Genomic DNA, 26560 nt, shown 5'->3' on the forward strand with positions numbered 1-26560 from the left:
TCTGTGGTTCCATTTATGAACCTTTCTTTACCCTGTTCTTGAATTTTCTTTTCTCTCGCAATGGAAGAAAAGGAAAAAGTAGTATGAAACACCCTATGGTTCTAAACATTTTGTGGTAGCTGTTCTGTTTTCTGCAATTTGTGAAAGACTAATAAAAAGGGAAAACATGCACTTCGTTTTAGAATCATTGATGAAATGTTAATGCTGATTAGTGTGTCACAAGAAGATTGTATTTTTAACTAATCACGTATGCTGCTTAATTTATGATGGGAGAGCTTGAAGGGAGCCAAGTAATTAATGGGTCTTGGAAATGTTTAATTAAAATTTTAATCAACATAAAAGGTGCATAAAACACAATTATTTTAGTCAAATATGATTCTATCAAAGTATATCAGCTATGAACGGAAAAAGCATGCTAAATAAATACACACACACACACACATACACACATACCACTATTAGTTGATTTATAATATGTCACCTACCCAGTTTATCAAACTTGATTAGTAATAAATGAACATTTTCTTTCCATTTCAAGACATGGAAGCATATTGATATACATGAAATCATTACTTTCTTCCATTCAATCTGATTAAACTGCTCAGTACATGAAAATGTATAACACCAAGAGTTTATCTGCTATCTCACTGCAGCAATAAACATCATACACATTATGAATATCATTGTTTTATTAGGGTCTGATGTAGATCAGTGTAACCAAAAAAGGACAGATAGAAAGAAATCATAACCTTAAAACTGACCTTCAGAATGCACTAATATTATTATTATTCGTAGAGATAGGAAAAACAGACATTTTGATAAGGTGCAGGTGCTTTAATTTGTGAACTAATTTCTTCAGTAAGAATGAAAAGGGGAAGGAGTGCATTGGGAGTTACATGAAAAAACTGCACTGTGTTTGCTTAATGGAATGGAGTCTGGTATCAGCTTGCCTGGCTTGTATACTGGATCATCTGCTTCCAAGCTCTGTGACATAGGCAAGTTACCTAAACTCAGTTTCTTTTACTGTTACATGGGGAAAACACTATGCCTATATCATAGGGTCATTATGAGAATTGAAAGGCTTATTTTATGAAAGCAATATAGTAAATATTCTATAAGTTACATACAAATGATAATGTACTTCCCTCTATTTCTTACACGATGAAATAAATTTCTCCTTGATTTAAGAATATATTCTATCTCTGTGAGCTAACATTTGCTTAAGAATCATTTTTTTTAAAGATTTATGTATTTATTTAGGGGGGAGGGGAGTGGCAGAGGGTGAGGAGAGAGAGAATCTTAAGTAGACTCTGTACTGTGCCTGGAGCACCACGGGGGGCTGGATTCCATGGCCCTGACCCTGAGATCAGGATCTGAGCTGCAAACCAATGGTCGGGTGCTTAACCAACTGTGCCACCCAGGCACCCCTAAGAATCATTTTTAAATACATATCCCAGAAGAAGATCCAAGAACCCATATTTTCAAATCTATGGGGTTTTTTTATGTGCATTATTGTTTTTTCTGTTCAATGAGGAGTCTCATAACTTAAAGTAGTGCTTTCCTAAGCATAGCTCAGCATATATACATCAGAATTAGTATATATAAATTCTTAAAATTACAGGTGTTTTAGCCTACACTACATTTACTCCACCAGGGGGCCTAAATTTTTTGGAAATGCCAGTGTAACATACAAGCGTATGAAATTTAGATTCATTTGTGAGGGGGGTTGCTGAAGAGTGACCTTCTTAAATTAGTTCCTTATAATATGATAAATGACAATATAAACTTTCATTGTAAGGAATTTGTTCACATTTAAATTTTTATTTTCATTTATTTTATCTTAAAAACATTTGAAGCAATAAAGTCGGTTTCATCCTAAGAAATTGTAAGGTCCCTTCAATGCATAGAGAATTAAATAAAATACTTTTATTCTGCTACTAAAGCCTCCCAAATATGGCACCAACACACATTTTCAAGCATTGGCTCTCATTGTCCTACAGAGAGTACCATCAAACAGGACCATTTTAAGTTCCTTATCCACACCACTTCTCTGCTTTTCCTTAGTGTATTTCCACAGATCAGTGTGTTCTTTTCAATCTCAAGATGTCTAGATTCTACCTTTATTTCATGACCTCATTCAAATGTCATCTCCCTCATAAAACCTTTGATTCCCTCATCTCAAATAATTGCTATTGCTTCTGAATGTCCACATTCATTTATTAATCACCTTAATAAAACTACTTACAACTTTATCTTCTAGTTGCTTGTATACATATGTAATTTCTCCTATTAAACCTTATACTCACTGAAGGCAGGAATTAGGATTTATTTCTGTATTTCAAATATTGCCTAGGATAGCATCTTTCTAATGGTAAGTATTCATAATTTTTATAGACTAAATGTATGAACAGAAATAAGGCTAATGTAAATATCATCTCTACATGACTTCGTTCATTTATTTAATCAGCCATTTACTTATAAGATTTATTTATGCCCATTTTACTCTATCTAGGATATGAGATTAATATTGATATTACTATCAAGTGAGTTAACATCTGCATTAATATGAATTTAAATATAATTTGTTCTTCCAAATATTAAAACACTTTTTTTCATTAACTTTAAATGCCTATGCCATGCAATGAAAGTGCTATGAATTTTCACACCTGGCTTTTCATGAGACTAGGAATTAGTCACGTTCCACATTCTAAAACCTGCAAACAAGGTAAAAAAAGGAAACCATAATCAGAAATCTGAATTATGATAGTTCTTGCCTGTGGAGATTATACAGGGGCCAATTATGAGCTATACATCCCCAAGGAATATAAAAATCATGTTCTATACTTAGTTTACTTCCTAATTCATATTGGATCTAGGAATTAAGAGAAACAATGCATCTCACTAATGGGCTTCAGTTCCCATTTTCTGATCTAATATCCACAAATTATCATATCCAACCACTACAATGAAAATTAAAGAAAAAGAAAAAGAACAATCTAAAAAAATTAAGCCAGATCTATGGAAAACTACCTTTCTAATTTTCCTCAATTGTAATATATAATGCACAATCACTGCTCTCTGGGGGATTTTCATATGTCTTAAAATATTTATAAATATTTCCATTTTACCAATTGCACAGTGAAAGTATGAATGATTAGCTGGAGATAGGGCCTTTCCTTCTAATGAGCATGTCAAGTCAACAGTCTTAATTTCAACTAGTCATATTTAGGAGATTTACTTCTAAGGCAGGGTTATTTTCAAATCTTCTTGTTACTTCTCTCATGCAGGAGGATATTATAAGAGGGAAATATATTATTTACCATGACAAAATTTTCCATATATAGGAAAAATAAAATAAAAAGCCAAATTTATCTGTGTATGCCTTTATAGTCTCTCTTTTGTTAGAGTGGGAATCAAAGAAACACTAAACCACTAGAATCAATATTGGGGACTTAGAAATTATGGAAATCTAAGGAAGGAAAATTTAAGAACTAAGGAAGAAGCAATTTATATTCAGTAAACTCGAAAGAAGAACTAGTAAAGGTAAAATATATTTATCTAATCCAACATGGTTAGCACACATACACCAAAAAATTAAGGTGGTTTGGGGCGCCTAAGTGGCTCAGTTGGTTAAGCATCTGCCTTCAGTTTGGGTCATGATCTTGGTGTCCTGGGATTAAATGTCCTCGTTGGCTCCAGGCTCAGCAGGAAGTCTGCTTCTCTCTCTCCCTGTGCTCTCTCTCTCTCACTCTCTCTCAAATAATTTATTATTTGAGATTTAAAAAAAAATTTTTAAAAATAAAAAAGATGGGAGTGGGTTTTGTATCTGAAGCAAATGTTGTGAATAGAAAACCCTACCAAAGTAATGTTTTAAAACAATCCACCCTCCATATGGAATTTTCTTTGAACTTCAGCCTGAGAAATTTGAAAATAATATATTCTTGAACTTTAAATTTTGTTTGTTGCAATATAGTGTCTTGAAAATAAGCATGATTTGATTTTTTAAAAACTATATACACATGCGTGTATATAGATCCTGGTGATTGGAATATATTTAGCAAGATTAAATATGTATGTGGTACAGAAATTAATACTATGTAGTCTATTCTCAAATACATAATATTTCATATTACATTCACATTACTAAATATAAGTTTAACTAACTACTTGACTGGAGATAGCCAGACATGGTTTGAATCTCAGTTCCATCATTAACTATACTACTAAAAATTACTTAGTTTTTTTTATACCTCAGTTTTGTTAGCTTCAGATGAAAACTCCATTTGGGATGCTGGAGAATTAAATAAGTACTGAATGTAAATTATTTAGCCTTGTGTCTGAAACATACTAAATACTCAATAACTTTTAGTTATAAATAATAACTTTTCAAGGTCAATAGCTATGTTGAGTTTATACATAACAAAAGTACATTTAAACAGTTTTAATAATATACAGTTGTTTGAAACATAATACAGTATTACTCATTATCTTCACAGCTAGGTTAAAAAGGAGAAAATAAACTTCTAGGTGTTTACACTACGTTTGTCAAATAACTTGCATTTATTTGAGATCTGGAATTAGTTACTTAAACTAAATATATGTTTCTATATATTGTCTATAATAGTAATTGTCATTGTCTATAATAGTAATGGTGGAAGAGGTTGTGTATGAGCATGAATGTGTGTGTTTGTGTATGCGTGCATGTTCAGTGTGTGTATGTTTGAGATGAAAGAATGGAGGTGAAGAATGAGGTTATACCACAGTGATGTTTTATTATAGATAGTATTTTTCTTGATTTTGTTCTCAGATGTCATATATAACCATTTCACAATAAGTATACCACAAAAAATCATCGATTTACTATCAATGTCATATATTCTATGTGTGATAAAATGTCAACAAACATGGGGGGAAAACCATTAACATTTACTATGAATTTCCAAATGATTGCTACACTCTCATTTATTGATTAATAAATATCTCTGTAATGCTATACCACATTGCTGAATTTTAACATTTTGAGATTTGCATTCATTTATTAACAAACTAACAATTAGCAGTAAAAGAGGTACTGCAAATTTACATCTAGCCATCAAGCTTAGATAAAGTAAGGCTAAAAACTAGATAGTTTGTGGTGAAAAGTTCAAGTGAAGAACAGATCTAGTCACAGTAAGTCAAATTGTATCAATATATCACTATATTCCTCCTTGGCTATACAATTTTGTTGTTTTTATTTTTATGCTTGTTTTATGTTTGTATGTTTTTTTCTGTAATTTATTCATAAACATTAAAACTGTGTCACTGTAACTGATAGGACAGAAAAGTTGTATCATTATAAAACTAAATAAATAATATTACCATTCTTTCATAGACTCCCAATTTGCTGTCACTAACACATTTTTTATATATAGGCTTACTGAACATATAGCAGATAAATTAATGATTCCTCAACACTGTCTTATGCTATTTTTAAAAGTACTTGTTTTATTATATTCTTCATATAAAAATTTCATTAAAATACATCACAAAAGAGCAGATTAGTGGAGGAGATGGAAAATAAAGGCCATTGTGAAACTACGTTGCTCTAAGTCAGACTTTCATAAAAGATATATAAAGTTTACAGCCTCAGACACAAATGGCACATTTAATGGGTCAGACAAAACTTCAACTGACAGCTTCAAAAATGGAGCAACATTTTAAGGAGAGAGACAGAATCTTAAGTTTTAGAATATGAACATAAAAATATTATGAAATATAAGAAGGAACAAAATGAGAACAAAAACTAAAGATGTATTATCATAAAAGAAACTGAGGTCAGGTCCACAGAGACGTAGTGACAGAATATAATTGATCCGCATCATTATGCACTTAGCCAAGTAGATCGTAGCTGTACTGGGGGAATGAAGCACATTCACACCAAAGATGATGAAGAGAGAGTTTGACAGACTGACAGATAGATAAATAGTACAATTTATGCATATTCATCCACGTAACAAGGCAATTGGAGAAGTTCTGGTCTTTTAAGACTAAATCATCTATGTTGATTTCTGAATCATTTTTGATAACTAATATAGCATAGTGGTTAATGGAAGCTTTCTGAAGCAAAATTGCAGGGGTTCAAATTCTGCTGTCTCTATTTACTAGTTGTATGTAAGTAAATTCAATCCTTAATATGCCACTTTTCCCCTCAGTAAAAGAGAAGTGATCTGGATAAAGCTGAAGTAATGTTCATTTAGTGCTTAGAGCAGTTGGAGCATTTTGTAAGCACATCACAGACTTGGCCATCTTGTTGATTACCAATTGCTGCAAAGAAATTTGGTGACTTGGAACAACAGTGATTTACCATTTCTCACCATTCTAAGCATTGTCTGGGTGATTTTTCTGTTGTTCTTTACTGTCCTGGCTACATTTATTTTGCAGAACTGCTGGGCACTAGACTTGTTCCAGATTGCCTCATTCCCAAGTTTGGGCTTCATATGGGAAGGCTGGAGGCTTTTTTCTCCAGAGCTCTCACATCCTCAAGAAAGCTAGAGCAAACTTTCTCAGAACATGATAGTCTCGGGGTTCCAAGAGAGTGGGAGAGAAAGTTGTACATCTGCAGAGGCCTTGGAAACAGATATTACACATCACTTCCAACTGTATTCTTTAGTAAAAAAAAAAAAAAACAAAAAAAATCCCAAACCGACCCAGATATAAGGGTTGGAAAAGAGATTCTATCTCTGATGAGAAGAGTTTTAAGATTTTGTGACTGTGTTTTTATATCCTACCATAGCTGTTATTCAGCGTTCTAAAAAAGTTATGATAATAAATGCAATCTTGAGAATATAAAATTATACTTAATATCCATGAACCATAAGAAAATAATATTTAATATTTTCCCAAAAATGTCAGTGTATAGTACACAAAGATAAGTATCATTTCATATTTTTATTGTTGAGGTTGTAACTAATGTTTATTATTTGACACAAAGAACTCATATTGTGGATGCAAACATGCATATGTAATATTTATTTGCTAATAAGCTGGACAATATTGGTAACACCTCTTTAAATGAACGTAAGATCTGTCAATTACAATATATGTGTTCTTGTGTAATGCAGTTTACTCATTCCATAGCTGAGGCAAAGCCATTGGAAAGTCCTTCAACACAGATAATTCTTTACTCGGGTATGTAATAGTGACATTAACAAGCAAGGAATTCATGGTTTCAATGATATCTGTAAATATTTTTGTTTAAACTGGATTTTATTGATTTAATATGTCACAGTCATGAGTTTGAAACAATTCTATGGAATTTATAAGAAATACCACTGCTGTTAATAAAGAACCTTCAAAGCGATAGGAGGAAGCTCTTTAAGTCAGTATTTGTACTATTAGGAAGGAAAAACATCAAGGAAATTGGCAGAGTGAAATGTGAAGAGGACTGAATAGGGATTCCAGACACCTGTGCTGCAGCACTGGACCTTCCAATGACTGAGTAGCCTTTGATAATTACTTCATTTTCTACAGTCCTCATTTAAACATAAATCATTCAGATATTGTCCAAAGTCATTGTCTGAAATTATTATTATTTTTTTAAAGATTTTATGTATTTATTTGGCAAAGAGATCACAAGTAGGCAGAGAGGCAGGCAGAGAAAGAGGCAGAAGCAGGTTCCCTGCTGGGCAGAGAGCCCAATGTGGGGTTAGATCCCAGGACCCTGAGATATGACCCCAGCCGAAAGCCGAGACAGGGAGTCCTTAGAGGGTTTTGAACAAGGAAGTAATACCTTTTGATATGTTTTAGAAATTCCTGTGGCTGCTATGTGGAAAATAAACCATAGAGGTGTAAAAGGGAAAAGAAATGGATTGATTAGGAGACGATTGTCATAATTTAGTTAAAAACAATGGTGGTTTGGATCAGTGTGTTGCAATGGTGGGAAAAACTGAATTGTAGGTTCATTGAGTTTAGAATGGGTAGGATTTAGTGATGGTTGGATGCAGCTTGCAGGAGGAAAAACATCAACAAGAAGTCCAAGATTATGCAACTCCCAAACATTTCCTGATAATAAATGATTGTAAACAGAGACTTTTTGTACAAGTTGCTTCTCTCCCTTAAGTTTCCTGTCATCAAAGTTAGATACTTAGGATGGAGACATCCTTTCTGTAGCACATCCCTTTCCTTCTAGGCAAGCCATCCCAGTATATTTGAGATTACAGTTGTCCACATGAATTTCCCACATCTTTCTTACCTCTGGGAACAGATAGCATAAATGAGACATGCAAATATGATGGTCCCATAACCACCAGGGGGCAAATAAAGTGGTTTATTTAAAAATATAAAAAAAAGGTGGCACTAAAGCTGAGTGAAACTTGACCCTTCCCTTTTTTTCCCAGGGGACCACACCTATAACAAATCTAAGAATAAATAAATGAATTTGTCTTCCACTCTGTGGGATATACTGGAGAAGAATTGTTTAATGCCAGCCAGTCAGAACAACAGATAAGGAAGTCAGAAAGCACTAAAGAGGTTACATGCTTAGGAAATAAGCCAGAGTCGTTAAGGTGATTGTAGAATGTTTTTGACTGGACTATCTTTTTGACTTGACCTATTTGAACATTGATTGTCTTCACGTCTTTTTTTTTTTTTTTTTTTTTTAATCTGACTTCAACAAAGAGACAAGCTACAGGTTGAAAGACCACATGGAGAAGAGCCCAGTTATCCCAGCCAAGGCCTTCCTAAATAAGCCAGTCTGCTTATCTTCAGATATATAGGACAGCATAGCCAAAACCAACGAGAGTCACTATATTAGGCAGAATTATGGTCCTCAAAAGTTGTCCATGTCCAAATCCCCAGAACCTATGAATATGTCACAGGATATAGCAAAGAGAAATTAAAATTGCAGGTGGAATTTAGATTGCTAATCAGTAGATAAGGATATGATCCTGGGTTATCTGGGGGGGGTTCAGTGTAATCATAAGGGTGCATAAGAGTGAAGAGGAAGGCAGAGGGGAAGTCAGGGGGAAGGGAATGCAAAAAGGAATTAAGCCGCCATTGCTGGATTTGAGGTTGGAGAGTGGCCCACAAGCTGGAAAAGCGGACATCCTCTAAAAGCTGGAAAGACAAGGACATCCATTCTTTCTTATGGCCCCCCAAGGAGAACACGGCTCTCCAGATATCTTGATTTTAGCCCAATGACACTCTAGTGGACTCCAATTTACAAAACTTTATGCTCATAAATTTGTGTTAAGCCACTAATTTTGTGTTAATTTGCTACAACAGCCCCCCGGATAGAGTCACCCTTTCCAAACTGCAGCTGTGTAGGGATGAGTAAGCACTCGGAGGGAAGATGAAACTCCTAGCAGATATATAGACTAATGAGCAAAAGTAGTTATTTATTATGGGTGAAATAGATAAAGAAGATTAATAATACACTTGCGATGAGTACTGAGTAATATATAGAACTGCCAAATCACCATATAGTTAATAGTAACATACAAAATAGTGATTATTTTAAGTCACTGAAATTGGGGACATTTGCTATATACACAGCTAAGCATGTTAGTGAAATGGAATATCCTAACCCTTTTTTTTTTCTTTAAGTTAGAGAACTGAAGGCTCCAGGGCAGAACTTTGAGGACTAAAAATATGCAAATTGATGGGGGTAATAAAATAAATTATAAAATGTACTGCAAAAAAAAAAAAAAAAAGAAAGAAAAAAGACATTGATTTTTCAAAAAAGAAAGACTGGGTATTCCAGGAGCTGGGTGTTTCATGAAGACACTTTAAATATTAATAGACAAACTTTCATAAATCTTTTATGGATTAGAATAAAGAACAGTGCATATGGGTAAGAAACAAATAGTTCTAATCCCCAAATGCATTCCATCCTCTATTGTGCACAGTTTCAGAGTTTTGATGGGATTGACTCTACATCTGGGTTGTCCTTGGGAGGACCAGGGGAGGTCCAGGGGGAATGAGCCAGCTGGTTTATTTCTAACCCCTCATCACAGTGATGGGTTCAATTCCCTCTTTCAAACTGGAATGACGTCTCAGACCTGTCATTGATGGAAGAAGAAAAATTTTCTTTCCTTCTGGTATGATGTGCTACACATATATGAGGTCTGGAATTGCTACAGCCATTTTGCTATCATGGGAGAATTCGATCCTGAGTCAAGGCAGATCCAGAAGAGGGTTAAGCAGTACAAATCTCAGAGAAATAGAGCCAGATCCATGACCAAACTATTCCAGGAACTGGTACCTTTCAATGCTAACCTGTATCCCCTGTATTGTTTAAACTCATTCTAGTTGAATTTATATTACTTGCAGCTTCTTGGCTCTTGTAGAGTCAACTATGAATTTAAATTTCTAATCTATTAATTGTGTGTAAAATAGAGATACAATTTAAATTCTTCAATGAATTGGTATGAGGGATAAAAAAGATAATGGGTGATCCCTTTTGTTATTTATAATTTAGGAAATATTATGCAAGAAAAAAATGGCTCTTACATAGGGAAATGAAAAAACAAACAAACAAACAAACAAAAAAACCCAAAGCCATTTTTGTATTAGATGAAATGTGAGATCTCTTTAGTTCCTCAGAACCAAATGTAAGTGTTGATGCAGGTGAGGGAGGTAAGGACAATTTCATATCTATTTGGGAAAGAGGACCAGTTTCAGGAATAAAAGTTAAATGATGTTGCTATTTCCAATTTCACCAAAGATATAGAGATATTTTGTTAAGAAATTTAGTTAATATGTCTCTATAAAATTGGAACAACTCAGCATATAGATAAGTGTTTTACTGTCATCATCATTATTGTCAGCATCTTTAAAATAAGTATTAAAGTATTAAATAAAGAATATTTAATCAAGAATTTTATGATGAATTCTGATTCAATAGAAATTCAATAAAAAAAAAAACTATCCACATTACTAAAACAAAAACAAATGAGAAAATCAAGGGAGGGTAAATTGTTGTTAAACAGACCCTAGTTCTACCATTGAGCCATTTTCTAACAAAATAAACAATAGTTGTTTTACAAAACAGTCATGGTTAGTCCTTATAAAAAGTTCATACAGTTTTGACCCAAGAACCTCATCTCATGTGGAATTAACTGGAAAAGACTGTGGGAAATTTTCTAAACACACTTAATTTCTTTTGTGCCTTGTAATAACGAAGATTGTGAATTCTCTCTCTCTTGATTAAAGACAGTACAGGGACACACAGTGTTGGATTTTATCTTTAAAAGAGATAAATGGTAGGGCTAGAAATAATAAGAGCACTTTAAAAAAGTAAAAAGTCAGACTACATGATATTAAGGTCCCCTACCAAGTACGTAAGGTGTGATTCATAGTTTTAAGGGGCAAGCCACTGATGTTTCCAGTCTTAGTCCCTAGAAAAAGAGACATAAATTCCATGAACAACTGAGCAATCAGCTTCTTTTTGAAAGTATCAATATCAGCATAACATTGGGAAATTAAAATTACTCATTCGATCTTTGAATTCCTTTATTCTCACACATATTTTTTTAATTGTTTAAAGTGGACCAAAACAAAAATAAATAAATCACTAAGCTACCACCACAATTCCCACTACTATCAATAATAACATTAAACACTACTAATTTACTCTTTAGAGACAGGTTTTTTTTCCTCCTAAAATAGAAGTATTTCCTTTTATATCTATAGTATATAGAGTTAGTTAAGTATATCTAATAACAAGGGAAGCCTTGTTAATATGAGTAGACTGTTGATGACAGAAATTATAACCTGAAAGATTAATAATTTATAGGATAAATGAGAGTTTTTACCTTCAAATATTGTTTCCTATTTTATTAGGGAAAAATAAAAACTAGCTAAAAATAGACCCTCTATATTTGTGAACTTTATTATTTTTTCAAACTTTTCACATTGGCACACTGTGTTACATTAGTTTCAGGTGTATAACATTGTGATTCAGCATCTATGTGTGTCATGCTCACCACAAGTATGGCTACCATCTGTCACCATACCATGTTATTGTAATATTATTAATTCTATTCCCTGTACTATACTTTTAATTCCCGTGACTTACTCATTCCATTACTGGAAGGCTGCATCTCTCACTCTTCTTCACCCCTTTTGCTCATTTTTCCAACTCTCTTCCCTCTGTCAACCATCAGTTTGTTCTGTGTATTTATAGACTTGATTCAGCTTTTTGTCTGCGGATTCATTTCTTTTGTTTTTAGATTCCACGTATGGGTGAAATCATATGGTACTGACCTTTTCACTTAGCATAATATTCTCTAGGTCCATCCATGCTCTCTCAAATGTCAAGAATCTCATTTTTTATGGCTGCGTAATATTAGACACACACACACACACACACACACACACACACACAGACCTTGTTTGTACTTTTTCTTTTTTTTTTAGGAGATAGAGAAAGAGTGAAAGTAGAGGTGGGGGGGTTGGAGGGAGAAGAAGAGAGAGAGAATCTTAGCAGCCTCCATGACTCCATCTCATGACCCTGAGACCATGACCTGACCCAAAAGCAAGGGTTGGGTGCTTAACTGGATGGTGCTGATGGAGCCACCCAGGAGCCCCTATTCCTCATCTACTGATGGACACTTAGGTTGCTTCTGTACCTTGGCTGTATACAGAATGGTGCATATATCTTTCTGAATTAGTGTTTTCATTTCCTTTGAGTAAATACTCAGTGGTGGAATTATTGGGTCATATGGTATTTCTATGTTTAATGTTTTGAGGACCTTCCATACTGTTCCACAGTAGCTCTACTAATTTACATTCTTATGAAGAGTGTACAAAAGTTCCTTTTTCTTCACATCCCCACCAACATTTTTTATCTTTTGTCTTTTTTTAGTCATTGTGACATGTATTTTAAATAGGCAGATATAACTAAAGCAGAGAAACTACACAGTTGCGGTATTTATTTATATTTGGTTCAAACCACAAGTCTAAAGGAAATCGTTGCTTTATTCATAATATAAGCATCAGTTTGCAATGCAGGTCATATCCTCAAGCCTTCTACATTTGAAAATTAAACGAACTTGCCTCTCTTTTCTTACTACCGGAGGAAAATTTGTAAAAAAATAAGATCAAAAAGCAGGCACTCAAAGTATATTTTGTTTAATGAAAAACATTCACATTCTCAAAAAATTTCATCAAGCTAGATGCTTGTTTTGATAAAGAAGGTATCAGTATTATTGTGTCAAACTACAATATAAATAAATTGCTCTGATTGTAATTCAATGATGTATCAAATGTACTGTCAATTTTTAATAAAATTAGATATAACAAAGTAAATGAAAATACCCCCCACAGTCAAGTAACCTTAAGATATTTCTTTTCTCACTTCATTTTGTGTTAGTATATCACTCAACAATAGGCCATTATCAGTAAATATTGATTATGCTATATGGATGTCTACCAAACAAGGCATGACCATTTAATAGACATAAAAGCAGTTACAAAATGGTTTATCATCTATTTTCAGTAAATTCACCTGTATATCATGACTAAGTTGATTTGAATGAATGCCTCTATAGACGTACATGTGATAGAGGAGGTAAAATGAAAAAAAAAAAAAAAAGATTATGTGAAGTCAAAAAGTCAATCCATACTGTCATTCAAAGATGAATCTGATGCTTTGGCTGATGAAGTTAATACCCAATTGTCATTAATTTCTTTCTAATTGTCTTACTTTATTAGACCTAATTCTTATTCTTAATTCTTCAGTGGGAAAATAAAATCCTCTATGGACGAAGCACATCTTCAACTCCACTTTGTCTTCAGAATGCTCAATAGAGAATAATGAATGCAGGAGATACTAAATACATACTTGGTGTCTGAATGCATGGTAGTCAGTTTTGGGAAAATAACATGAACAAGTCATTCCAATTAGCTGTGTAAAAATGTTTCAGTATTCTAGGTAAACTTTGTTTAGAATGTAATAGAGGACTTGCGCATATTCTTAATTTAAACGTCATTTTACATCTGTAGTTTCACTCTTATACCACATCTAAAGAGGACACTAAGCCGATTTACATGATACCAGGCCATTGGGAAGTCTTTCCAAACTCTGCTCTCAAGGACGGGTAATAAAGGGCAATGGCATTTCAGAGTAAGGTTTTAAAGAAATTGATATTCCATGCATATCAATTTAAAACATGCATCTTTACGCAAGTAAGTTCATAGCATACATGCCAATGAGACAAATGATTGAATAGGTCAAATGCTGAGCTGCTCTGATTCTGAGCTAAGCCCCAGAAGAAATGGATCATTGACCATGTATCTGTTGAACAGGGCATCAGTTTCCAACTGGAATTGACACAAAGAGCGGACTTTAAAACCAGTTTGCCAGTAAGCAATAGGCAGAATAGAGTTTCCAGGTTAGAGAAAAAGAATGGTATTAACAAAATCATTGCTGGTATAAAAACAGACTGTCTGCAGATATTTTTATAGAGAGATTTAGGGAAAAGCAATATCAAACAAACCTGATTACATGGGTTCTTATTATTTGCCTAAAGAGGAAGGATAGGAAACAAGTATCAGAACCTCTTGCAAGTATAATTTTCCTTAAAATGGGGGCCAAACACACTTTGCAGCAGAATCATTAGCTGTGTGTGTTTGTGTATGTGTGTGTGTGAGAGAGAGTGAGAGTAAGAGAGAGAGAAAATATGTAGATTCTTGGGCTCTCCTATAGATACAATGAGTCCCAAATTTAGGGTGTGGAGTCCAAGAGTAAGTAATCCATAAAAACACTGAGAGTGAAAATACCATGTATTAGCCTTAAATAGCATAGCCATAATTATATAAAATTCTTCTCTAGAATAGGTTCAGTCTTACTCAATGAATCCTTTTGTCAAAATTAGAATGTTTAAAGAAGAGAGATTAATAAAGTAGATGGGCTACCTAAGTGGTGGACCTTAAATAATATCTTATTTCAGAATCCTAGAGAACCTAAACCTATGAATTACTCAGGATTCTGTGTCTGGATCCTTAAAAGTAAGTAAATAAATAAAAGACACTCATAAACAAAAACTTGTTATAAAATTATTTGAAGAATTCCAAAAATCTTTAAAACACATTCCACATCGGGGCACCTGGGTGGTTCAGTGGGTTAAAGCCTCTGCCTTCAGCTCGGGTCATGATCCCAGGGTCCTGGGATCAAGCCCCACATCGGGCTCTCTGCTCAGCGGGGAGCCTGCTTCCCCCCTCTCCTCTCTGCGTGCCTCCCTGCCTACCTGTGATCTCTGTCTGTCAAACAAATAAATAAATCTTTAAAAAAAAGACACACACACATTCCACATCAACTTCACTACCAGGAACTGGAATTACAACACTAATTTGAATAATACAGAAACCGTCAAAATCATTCATTAACTATTGCAAAAAACACAAGTGTGAGGCACTGTTGTGACCCCAAAGGAAAGATTCCAGAAAAACAGTCGAAAGAAGAAATAGTTACAGTCATTGTGCTCTGTGTTATGTTAGAGACGCATGTGCGAAGTGAAGAGCAGAGAAAGCTTTTCTCAAGGAAGCAGCAGTTTAAGTGGATCTGCAGCCTGAGCTATCTCGGATGAGGATATAAGAAATCGGGCTGCAGGGGAGGAATAGCGTGTGCAATATTTCCTGGGGAGTCAGAGTGTTGTGGCTCTAGGGTAAGAATTTCTTGGTTTAGATTCCTATTCCCTCACTTACTAGATTTGTGACCTTGGTCAAATCACTTCACATCTTTAAACGTCAGTTTCTTCATCCTAAAAATGGGAATAATAATAATATTATGTCATGAAGATATTGTTAGGATCAAAGAAGAAAATGCAAATAAAGGTCTTCACGTGACCATGCACACAACAAATACCAAGACATATCCGCCATCACCATGTCTACCATGTCACCACAGCAGGTAGAAGGGAGACAGAAGCAACAGAAGACTCTGGAGCGCCTTTGTAGAAACCAGGTGAACCTTTAGCAGATTTCTAAAGCCACTGAACTCAAGAAGAACTTTGATGGCTTCTGAAAATATTAAATATTGCAGCCCATCCACTTAAGCCTTATTAAATAAACCAGAGATGAATTATGGACAGACTAATCAGGGTTTCATCTTTGAGCTTTGTTTTCAAAACACAAATAGGCATAGGAATAAGCACAGAATTTGAACCTCACTTAAGCCAAGTTTCAACGTAAATGGGAAACTTCAGTTGGCAAAATTAGAAGCTTTTCATTGGTAGCTGTAATATAAGTAATTGGTCATAGAAACATCAGCTTGAGGCCAATATAGAGATATCCATGATATGTAATTAAACAAAACATTTGTCTCTAAGGTATCTTTCCTCTGAAACTTTAATAATTGACCAAAATTAATGTCAATCCACACACAAAAAATTATGTAGTTAAGAAAATAATTTTTTTTTTCCAAATATATCTTGATTCAAATAAAAAGTATTACCCTTTTTCTTTTTTCTCTGGGGTTTTTTGTTGTGCTTGTTTCATTTTGTTTTCTAATGAGCTTTCATTCTGATTATTTTATTTATTTTTATGTATTTATTTTTATTTACAAGGTATTTTCCATTTTGCTTTTACTTTGATATTTTTATTCTTTGTGCTATTGCTCTGGATATTTTTTATCAAAATTAGAGAAACTTCAATGCTAATATCAAACTCAGTGTTCTAAGATATCATTGAAGATAGCATCACCATTGGAAAATAGTATTTTTGCTTTACTCCTCAAGCTTGAAGCAGTTACTTTTGTTACCTGTATAATTAGTGGTTATATATATTTGTTTTTTCTTTTGAATGTTTTCTTTCCTTGTATCTTACCTCACCATCGAGTTTGTCTGTATAATATTCGTAAAGTTTAAAACCTATTTGTCTCAGAGTTTCTCCCACGGACTGACACTATTTAGAATATTAGTGAGAAGTTTCTTCAGTGCTATTATGTAACATTTATTAATGCCTTATTACATGTTAGGCATTACACTACTTGTTTTACAGATATTAACTCATTTACTCTTCACAACCATCTATGTCATAGATGCTATTATTTAGTATCTGGGAGGTCTAAGTAACTTACTCACATCATACAGCTAGTAAGCAGCAAAGACATTATGGAAACTGGAAACTCTGGCTCCACAATCTAGAAACTTAACCAAAATATTAATCTACGACTCTGTGCAATGGAATCACACACACACACACACACACACACTTTCTACTCTGTGCATTTCATTTTGGAAGACAATAAATCTATACTAGTAATATCATGTAGAGAAATGAGAAAAGAACTGAAAATGTGGTTTACTGGTTTTGTTGTTTTCCTGTTTTTTTGTTATTTTCCTTTTTTATTTTCCTTTTTTTTCTAAAAGAAAATTTGTGTATACCAAATGAAATTCACTATATTAAGATTTTAATATGAAAAAAGAATGTTCACAAATGGGATACTCAGAGAATATGGATCTCTGTTATTGGGTGAGCTGAGACAGAAAGTATAATGAGTGTACGGCAGTTATAAGCAGCACATCTGATGCCCAAAAGCAACATGGGTAGATCTACAAAATATTTAGATTATAGTGAAAAAAAGATTGTGGTAGACAGAATGAGATGTTTAACATAGCCATTAAATTAAATTAAAAACATGTATATGCAATATTAAGTAAACATTTGATAAGAATACTTATGAACAACAACAAGGAAAACCCATACTACATAAAGAATCTGCTCTTTTGTGTAATCCATGAAAATGGATTTGGGATAAAAGTGGATACACAAGAAAGTATAAAAACCAGGTAAAACCTTTGCATAGTTCAAAGATGGTAAAGTGCCAAGAAGTAAGGTATCTTATTAACTCAACCCTCAACACCCGAAATACAAATATATATAATGAAAGAAAGATAGAACAAGGAAGGGAGGATGGAAAGAATGAAGGAAGAAAGGAAAGAAAGGGAAAAGAGAAAGAGTGTTTAAACCAGCCAGAGTAGATTTTGTTTGCAACAAAGAAAACAGACATTAAAAACAAAAATTGTTCCCCCAAGAGAAATGTTTCAGGCAACAACCTTTAAGGGAATGGGAGTATAGACCCTAGGACTTGAGTTAGTTGTATTTCAGTGTAGCAAGGACCTGTTTTGCATTCAGGGGTGGTGATCTAACAATGTCCGGCATATAACAGCACGTTTCATCACCTGAGGTCCCCTCAATAACAGGGCTTCTGGAACATAATATTTTGGGTGACCAAATCCCACCTATGTTTATACTACAAAAGTACGAGAAATAGAATAAATATGGGAAGAACTGGCTGTATCCAAGTACACTGGAGAATTTGAAGAATAAAGTAAGAAGCTTAAAATTTAAGTTTTCAGCTCATCTGAGATCATCAGAGAGTCTCCCTGCCAAAAGTCCTCTTACTCAAGTGAAAAGGATAACAGAGCTGCACGTAAAAGTCCAAGTCTGATTTCATAGAATTCCGGAATTGTAAAAATGAATGAACTTATTGCAGTGACTTATGAGAAAATGAGGCCACTGATTGGAAGAAAAAGTGAAATTCTGAGCATTGGAATGCAGATACGGGAAAGAAGTCAGATAACTCAGCATATTCTCAACTTCTGAAACTTACTGAGTCTCTCTTGCTACCAGATTCAGCTGTTCCACACCTGACTAAGAAAGTGATTTCTTCACATCTTCATTACCAAGCCTACACCTTACCTATGATTGTTAACTGATAGATGGAAGAAATTCTCTTCCTGCCCAAAACTATCACTCCATCTCAACTCAGAATACCAATATTTTCTTGAAAGCTAATATTCTAGTCAATATTGGGGGCAAGATATTTCCTAGATATAAGAATCACAAGATTCTATGACTTAAATTGGCCAAAGCATAACAAATGTACGTAAAAATGAATTTTATGAGTTTCTCACATGCGTAAGAGCTGGAAACAATTTAATTCAAGCTAGTATAAATTCATGATTAGAGATTCTGGATTCAATGTACTTTTCCAGGTCATTGGCACAAGTGCTAAATGTTTCTTTAACTTTTTGACCAAAATCTGGATTGAAAGGTGTCCAAAGTTAAAATAAATTCAAAAACTGTGAATTCCTGTTCTAATGTAGAAGAGAGAATTAAACAACATGCTGAAAAAGAAGTGTTAGAGTGGATTGATATTTCAAGAACTGTGAAACTACCCACATTTTCAGGAAGGGCCCAGGGACATTTTCTTTATCATAATGACAAGAAATAAATCCATGGCAGTGCCACAATCAAAACAAAATCTCTATAATTTCTGTTCTTTATACTTAACACAGAAGTTGAAGCTTCCGTGAAATAATTTATTGATTTCTATGGGGCTCGGGGGTGGCAGAGGCCAAGCAGTAGCACTTGCCATCGGAAGGAGGTGGGCATGAACTTCATAATATGCAGCAGGATTTGGATGGCAAAAAGTCTAGTACTCTGGCATTCAAAGACCAAAATTATGGGCCATTTGATTTGTGCCACTAATGACATGAAGGTCTGAGAAATACAAATCAAAATTTAGCGAGCTGGTAAGTCAGGTAGCTCACCAATTCCCAGACCTGAGTTAGCTTACACATGGTCCCTGACTTAAGATGGTCCAACTTACTTTTTTTTTTTTTACTTTATAGTGTTGCAAATGTGATACACATTCAAATAGAAACCTTACTTAGAATTTAGAATTTTGATCCTTCCCTGGGCTAGTGATACTCTTTCACGAAGCTGGGCAGCAAGCCACAGCCCTGTCAGCCACGAAGTCACGAGGGTAAACAACAAAAAACACTTAAAAGCATTCTGGAGAAGAATAAATGAAACAAGATGGGATCAGGAGGGAGACAAACCATAAGTGACTCTTAATCTCACAAAACAAACTGAGGGTTGCTGGGGGAAGGGTGGTTGGGTGAGGGGGGTGGGGTTATGGACATTGGGGAAGGTATGTGCTATGGTGAGTGCTGTGAAATGTGTAAACCTGGCGATTCACACACCTGTACCCCTGGGGATAAAAATATATTATATGTTTATAAAAAATAAAAAATTTAAAAAAAAAGCATTCTGTACCCAAGCAGGCAACCCCCTGATTTTTTTTTCTGCTTTTAGTACAGTAGTTGATAAATGACACGAGTTATTAAACACTTCATTATAAAATAGGCTTTGTGTCAGATGATTTGGCCCTACTATAGGCTAATTTTGATGTTCTGAGCACATTTAAGATAGGCTAAGGTAAACTCTGATGTTTGGCAGGCTGGGTGTATTAAATGCATTTTTGACTTAGATATTTCCAACTTAAAATGGTTTTATCGTGATAGAAGGTGATCATAAATCCAGGAAGATCTGTACGTACCCCACAGTCCCTAAAGTGAAGAGAAAGGTGATTGTCTTTAAAGAAGGACTGTGCAATAGCAACATATGTTAACACTCGACATCTGCCTTTTAGCTTCTCTGAAGGGTATTTCTGACCATTTCTAAATAAACGGACAAGGGGAGAGGTAAATGCCCAGATCTTTCATAGTTACTGAATATTGTGTCTGAGCTAACATTAATCCCTGTGAATTCCAAATACCACTAAGAAACATTGATCTGAGTGGACATTATGGGGGTAAGTGATGAATGAGATGTTGTTCTGAGGCCATGGTACCATTGGCACATTGATGCCTTCTCCATCCCATCTTTGATTCTTTCTTCAGGTCACACACTGGTATATAGTTGGAAGATTTACCTTGCACTTGAAAGAAACCTCTGTCTCCGAGGCCCATGAAGTAAAATCTGTAAAACTATAGTAATGGTCAAATTAAAATATCTCCATCCTACCAAAAGAGGAAGCACAAATCTTTATTGTATCTGTGGGGAAATGCAGAAATTAGTGCCACCATAAAAAATATGGAAGAAGAAAGAGTGGGGATTTTGAGTTTTAATGACTTGTTTAGTTTGAGTAGAAGACAAACTAATCTTGCCAAAATATGTATTTAATCAGGTGGTGATTACAAATACACCTAATATAGTCTCTCCACTGTTGAAAATCAACAAATATCTTTACCATTGTTTAGTAATGGTCTAATAGGTGACAATAAACTTTTTAAACATCTCAATACACAGAAACCACCAGAAAACATTTGTTGCCACCTTGGCAAGGGCAACAACCTACTTTTACCATCTCATTTCAGCATTCTCTTAAATTTCCAGCTCTACAGCATAATTCAGTCTTCAGGGAATCCTGATCATCCCAATATCCTAAGATACATCATGCTGGTCAACTACACGAATGGCATCAAACTGAAAGTATTTGATTAAATGGGATTATCAGTTACCCCAGACACCTTTGCAAGAACCAAGGAATACAAACCATCAAAACACAGGGGCATTTTTCTTAGTGATATATTGGTACTTGATCTTAGCCAAAAAGCCAAGAAAGGATCTTAGTGATATCTCTGATAGTCTGGGACAGGTTGGGACATCCCCACGAAAATGTGTGTTGCATTTGCAGCTCATGTCATGTCAACCGAACCCTCTGAAGACAGAAACCAAGAGCCTAAGATTGATTCAAAACAAAGTTTGGTCTATTTTACCTCAGAATTAGAATTCTGTACCTTTGCATATTAAAATGTTAGTAATTGAGGGTTTTGTTTGTTTTTGGTTAGAATAAGCTTATTCTTTCTTGGGATAAAATATACATTTGTATATATTTTAAAAGTTTTAAATTTTAGCACTTGATGTCATATGCCTAGAGCAAAATTATTTTAAAATAGAAACTTGAACAATATGTTCATAGGAGAATATGATAATGCACATTGTTTTGTGAGTGAATAATGAAACTTAAAAATACTTGCTTTTAACAGAATTTAATTTTCATACTATGTTTTGATGTATCACTCACTTTCTAGCTATCTACATATCTATCTATTCATTCATCCATCCATCCACCTAACTAGGAGATAGATATTTTAGATAAACAAATAAAACAGAAGAACGACAGAAGTGTCATTACGTAAATAATCTAAATACTTGTTTTTAGAAGGAATGAGTAATGGGTAATTCAACCTTTTGAAAGAATGTATTGCATAAAACAGACATAAAATCACTAGGAAGCTGGAGGAACTCACTGGACATCCCTTTTCTATGTTTAAAAATTTAAAAAAATTCACGGTCTGCATTTTCATCATTTCATCCACTTTGCAACCTATTTGTTAAAAGAGTTCTTTACATAATTAACATATTTCCATTGTATTTTCCTATATTTTCCCCCTCCTCCACAGACAGCATTTCTTTATTTCATGTAAATTACTTTTTTCTCTTTTTTTTTATCCCTTTCAGATGTGTTTATTTTTCTTGACCATGAAAACCTTCACAATTTTACAATGCTTTCCTGTCAACCTCAGTACTATTTGCTGCATTTTACAAGGACCGTAAAGTCCAACTAATTCTAGTATTCAGCTTTTCTTAAAATTTTATATTTGGGAAATTTTTTGTTTTGCCTTGCTTTTTAGGTACTCTCTACCCCCAAAATGAGTCTCAAACTCACAACCCTGATATCAAGAATCACATACTCCATCAACTGAGCCAACCAGGTGCCCCAAAACTTCATATTTTGATTTTATTATTAAATTAACTTGTAAAAAAGTACGATTTAAATTTAGACAACATCTTGCAAGAGTAAGGTGGGCATCATAATGATATAATGACTGGGAAAGTGTTTTAAATACTGTATAAACATCCATAAATTTGTCATTTAATCACTATCTTCAACACAAAAACCATTATTTATTTTTATAGACCAATCAGCTGGGGTTACCTAATCAATTGCAGTTCCTAGCTTAATGCAGGATTCTCACCTTGAAAAAAAATTGCTAGTTTTTCTTCTGGTACTTTACAAATATAATGTTGAATATGGACATTTCAGACTGTGCACTAAAATTGCAAAAGATGACTGATGTCAACCTTCTCTGACCATCTCAAATGACCTCAAGGAGAAACCAAAACTAAGAACTGGAAAACCAGTTAAGCAGTTGCAGGCCAGTAATAATCCTGAATAATCTGATATGATAGAAACAAAATGTATTATGACAACATAAGGGTCTCTCACGTGCCTAAGTGGAAATCGGTAAATCTTAATTTCTACAACCAAAAGAATTATACCTTGGGACGCACAACTGTACAATGGAGAACTGTCTGCAAAGATAGGTATCCTTTCCCTTTTTTGCATATAATCCTCTGTAAACTGACATGCTTTGGAACAGTTCTTCAAGCAGCTTAAAATACTGTCTCCTGGTCTATAGTCCTCAGTAAGACACCGAATAAAATATGTATTAATCTATTTTAGGTTGGCTTTTTTTTTTCTTTTAGTCAACAACACACTTTGTTGTTGTCACAAAAATGAATCAGAAAATGCCAAAATAAATTACAAATCTGAAATGAATCTATTACAAAAGAAACGCATTTCTCAAAAAACCTCCTTAAAAAAGTCTGAAACTAAAGTTAAAATCTGCTGAAAGAAATTTTATATAAAAAACACATATGGCACAAATAATTTGCTTCAATTTAATGCTTAAAATATTCAAATATTAAAAAGTAACTATTATAGCCTATTTTCCACAATGTCGGCACTTGATAAATGTACAGCAATAGTGATATTAAATATAAGACATCTAAAGAGCTACTTGAAGTTAACAATTTTTGTGCAAATTGAGGCTTGGTTTGTCTAGAATGGTTAGACACTAAGAAAAATCTCTTCTTGTTTTGATTTTTTTTTTTAAAGGTTTGAAGGCTTTTACTGTAAGTGTATCCTGAGAACTTGGAAAAAAGCAGCAACCAAAATGTCTGCTCTGAATACAAATGTTTATTTTATATGATAGCCATGCTTTGAACAGCTGGATGAAAATTATTCCTTCATGGTATTTAAGGTGTTTATACATCAAAAAAGCACACTTTGCAGTCTGAACAGATTAGCAAGTCAAAGAACTAGAGCAAATATTTATTAAGTACATCATCTTTAAAGTATACAGTCATTTCCTATACCTAGTTCATCAGAGAATATCTTTCAAGTAAGTTGAGGTTATGCAAGCCAGAAATCGTTCTCCCTGAGGAATGCAACTCTTAATGATTGTTCAAAATGTTTTCAATATATTAATGGAAGACTCATACACAGAATCAAGTAAAGCTGAAAGATGTTGCATGAGAAGCCTGAAATCACATGTTATAAAGCCAACATTTTTCTGACATGGGAAGGCAGCACACATTTACTGAACACTTGTGACTAGATACTGTGATGGAATATCGACACAAACCAGTATTGCCAGCAACTGAGTCTAGAGTGAAGGAAAACTTAATTTTCACTATTCCTATCCAGCTCTTTAACACTTTTATTACTTCCATCTTAGGTTAGGGAGCAAATGGAGAAAAATATAAAGGATTCACTTAGGGAGGTGGCATATATGTGTGCAAACTTTTCTCTCACTGAATTAAAAAAAATGCTGTGGACATCTATGCGGCATGGATAAGAATATCTAGAATATTTAGAATGATTCTTAGTGAATTACTCAACTACTTTCATATCATACAAGCTGCTCTTGAATACTTCCCTCAGTTTAATCAATCAGAAGGAACGATGAATTTAACTGCATGCATTTTCTTATTCTCAAGAGGTAATGACTTGATTTACCTAACACATTCAATAATTCAAATGATTTTGGCTAACACATGGTTACCGACAGCATTCTCTTGTCAACCCAGTCATTCTACAACCTACAAACTTATACTAATGTATATGAATTAAGTCCAATTTGATTCAGTTGAACACATTTTGTTTTACTATAAGAACACTGGCAAGGATGTCCTCACTGAAAAAAGTCCAACTGGGGTACTAATAAGGTGACAAGTTTATGTCCATGGACTAAGAACTGTGGCCAGGGAATAGAGGGAAGTTCTATTTAATGCCTCATCCCACCCACATCCTGTTGTTGACAAAAACAAGTCATAAATTACCCATAAGCTTTGAATGATTTCTGCCACATGATAGGTTGAATTATTAATTTAACTATAGTTTATCTTTGGTTTTCATTTTACCAGAAAAGAAGTCCTCTATATTGACTTGCTTAAAATGGAATATCTGAGGGGAAATGAGGGGGGAAACTAGCTCAAGCAGAACTGTGTTCCCTACTCCTTAATAATTACTCCCTAGTAATTCCAAGATCTTCATATGGAACATAGATGTGTTTTCAAGTATAGTTCAGCTATTCTAATTTTGATAAGTGGATTATCAAATAAAACTTCATTCTTTACATTTTTATAATAATAATATTAGAGATAATAAGAAAATCTTATTTCAACGTGCAAAGAAAATTCAGCTGCGATGCCAAATGAACAAATAAACAAGCAAATAGACCTGCCTGGTTATCTGCTAAATTAATGAAATAAATAAAAAAACTCAATGTAAACAAAACAACAAAATAAGTAGATTTGAGCTATCATAATTGCAAGTGTGAAATTTGAGGTCAAAATTTTTACTACAAATTAACTTGAGCCAGCAACGTCTTTTTAATAAAAAAATTCAATTGAAGCATATCTTCCCCCCCCCCACCCCGTCCATGGATGAGTCTACTAAGAAAGCCTTAGCCATTACTTGTTTAAAACTAAATAAAGCATTTTGAGATATAGTCGACTTTAAGTCTTAACCCTGTAATTTACGGGACGCTTTCTTGCAGATCTCATGCAGTTCAGCCCTCACTTAGCTATGAAGATAATTGACAGAGCTTGGCCTAAGGTACATGATTTGGCTGGACATCACACTTACCTGCTTGATTTGTGGTTACATTTACAGACACATACTGCCGGGCTCCTGGGCTCAAGTCGGACACTCCATTCACTGCCTCAATCTCAAAGGTATAGTTTGTGTGAGCGAGCAGATCCACCATCATGACAGAGGTGTTTTTCAGGCCGATTTGCCGGGGGAGGTACCTGACATGACCTCCACACTCGTCACACACACCTGCATGGGAGTTGCACTCCTTGCATGCAATATAATATGATACATCTTTCCTTCCACCAGTGTCAGCAGGAGGAATCCATTCCAGAAAGACACTAGTTTCATTAACATTTGAGATGGCATTCCGAGGAGGTGAGGGGGGTCCTGGTTTGCAAAGTAAAGTAAGAAAAACATATTTTAAGATGATAAAATTACGCATTGTTTACTACACATATCCCTGGTCTGAAGGAAAAAAAATTGATTGGCAATCAGTCTTTTAAATAAGGGGAATGCAAGAATCATCAATTTGTAATAATCTTTGAAAAATCTTGTTATAGTTTCATTGGGACAATAGTGGGACTTACACCCTATAGAAATAACTTATCCTGACATTGTTATAACCACTTGTTTAGTTAAAACAAATGTTTTGCTTAGTGTACATATAAAGAATGATGGAGTAAAACTATGCAAAAGTAATGTTAGATAAAAAAATTTTATATTCAAACAGTGGTAAGTCCTTTGACAAGTCCAAGGAAAAATTCTCCTTGGGGACTGAACTGATTACTTCCTTATTGAGATCTGTCCCAGAAACCTAGGAAATACACATGAAGGATTTACTAA

At 34.2% G+C, this 26560-nt stretch overlaps 1 protein-coding gene across 10 annotated transcripts in view; it reads right to left on the reverse strand.

Annotated features, from left to right (window-relative positions):
• EPHA5 (EPH receptor A5) overlaps positions 1 to 26560 on the reverse strand; it is a 356553-nt gene that overhangs the window by 142674 nt on the left and 187319 nt on the right. For 4 of the 10 annotated variants that reach the window (XM_047719424.1, XM_047719422.1, XM_047719423.1 and 1 more), the window contains exon 5: positions 25769 to 26104. The exons of 1 other annotated variant lie outside the window; for it this stretch is intronic. In XM_047719424.1, the coding sequence (XP_047575380.1) occupies positions 25769 to 26104 (336 nt within the window). Of the gene's footprint in view, positions 1 to 2334; positions 2715 to 15684; positions 15741 to 20701; positions 20757 to 25768; positions 26105 to 26560 lie in introns of those variants that run through there. 5 more of the 10 variants (XR_007125337.1, XR_007125335.1, XR_007125336.1 and 2 more) reach the window with 4 other exon arrangements.

The sequence above is a fragment of the Lutra lutra genome, chromosome 2 (genome assembly GCF_902655055.1).
Source record: "Lutra lutra chromosome 2, mLutLut1.2, whole genome shotgun sequence".
NCBI classification, from domain to species: Eukaryota; Metazoa; Chordata; class Mammalia; order Carnivora; family Mustelidae; genus Lutra; species Lutra lutra.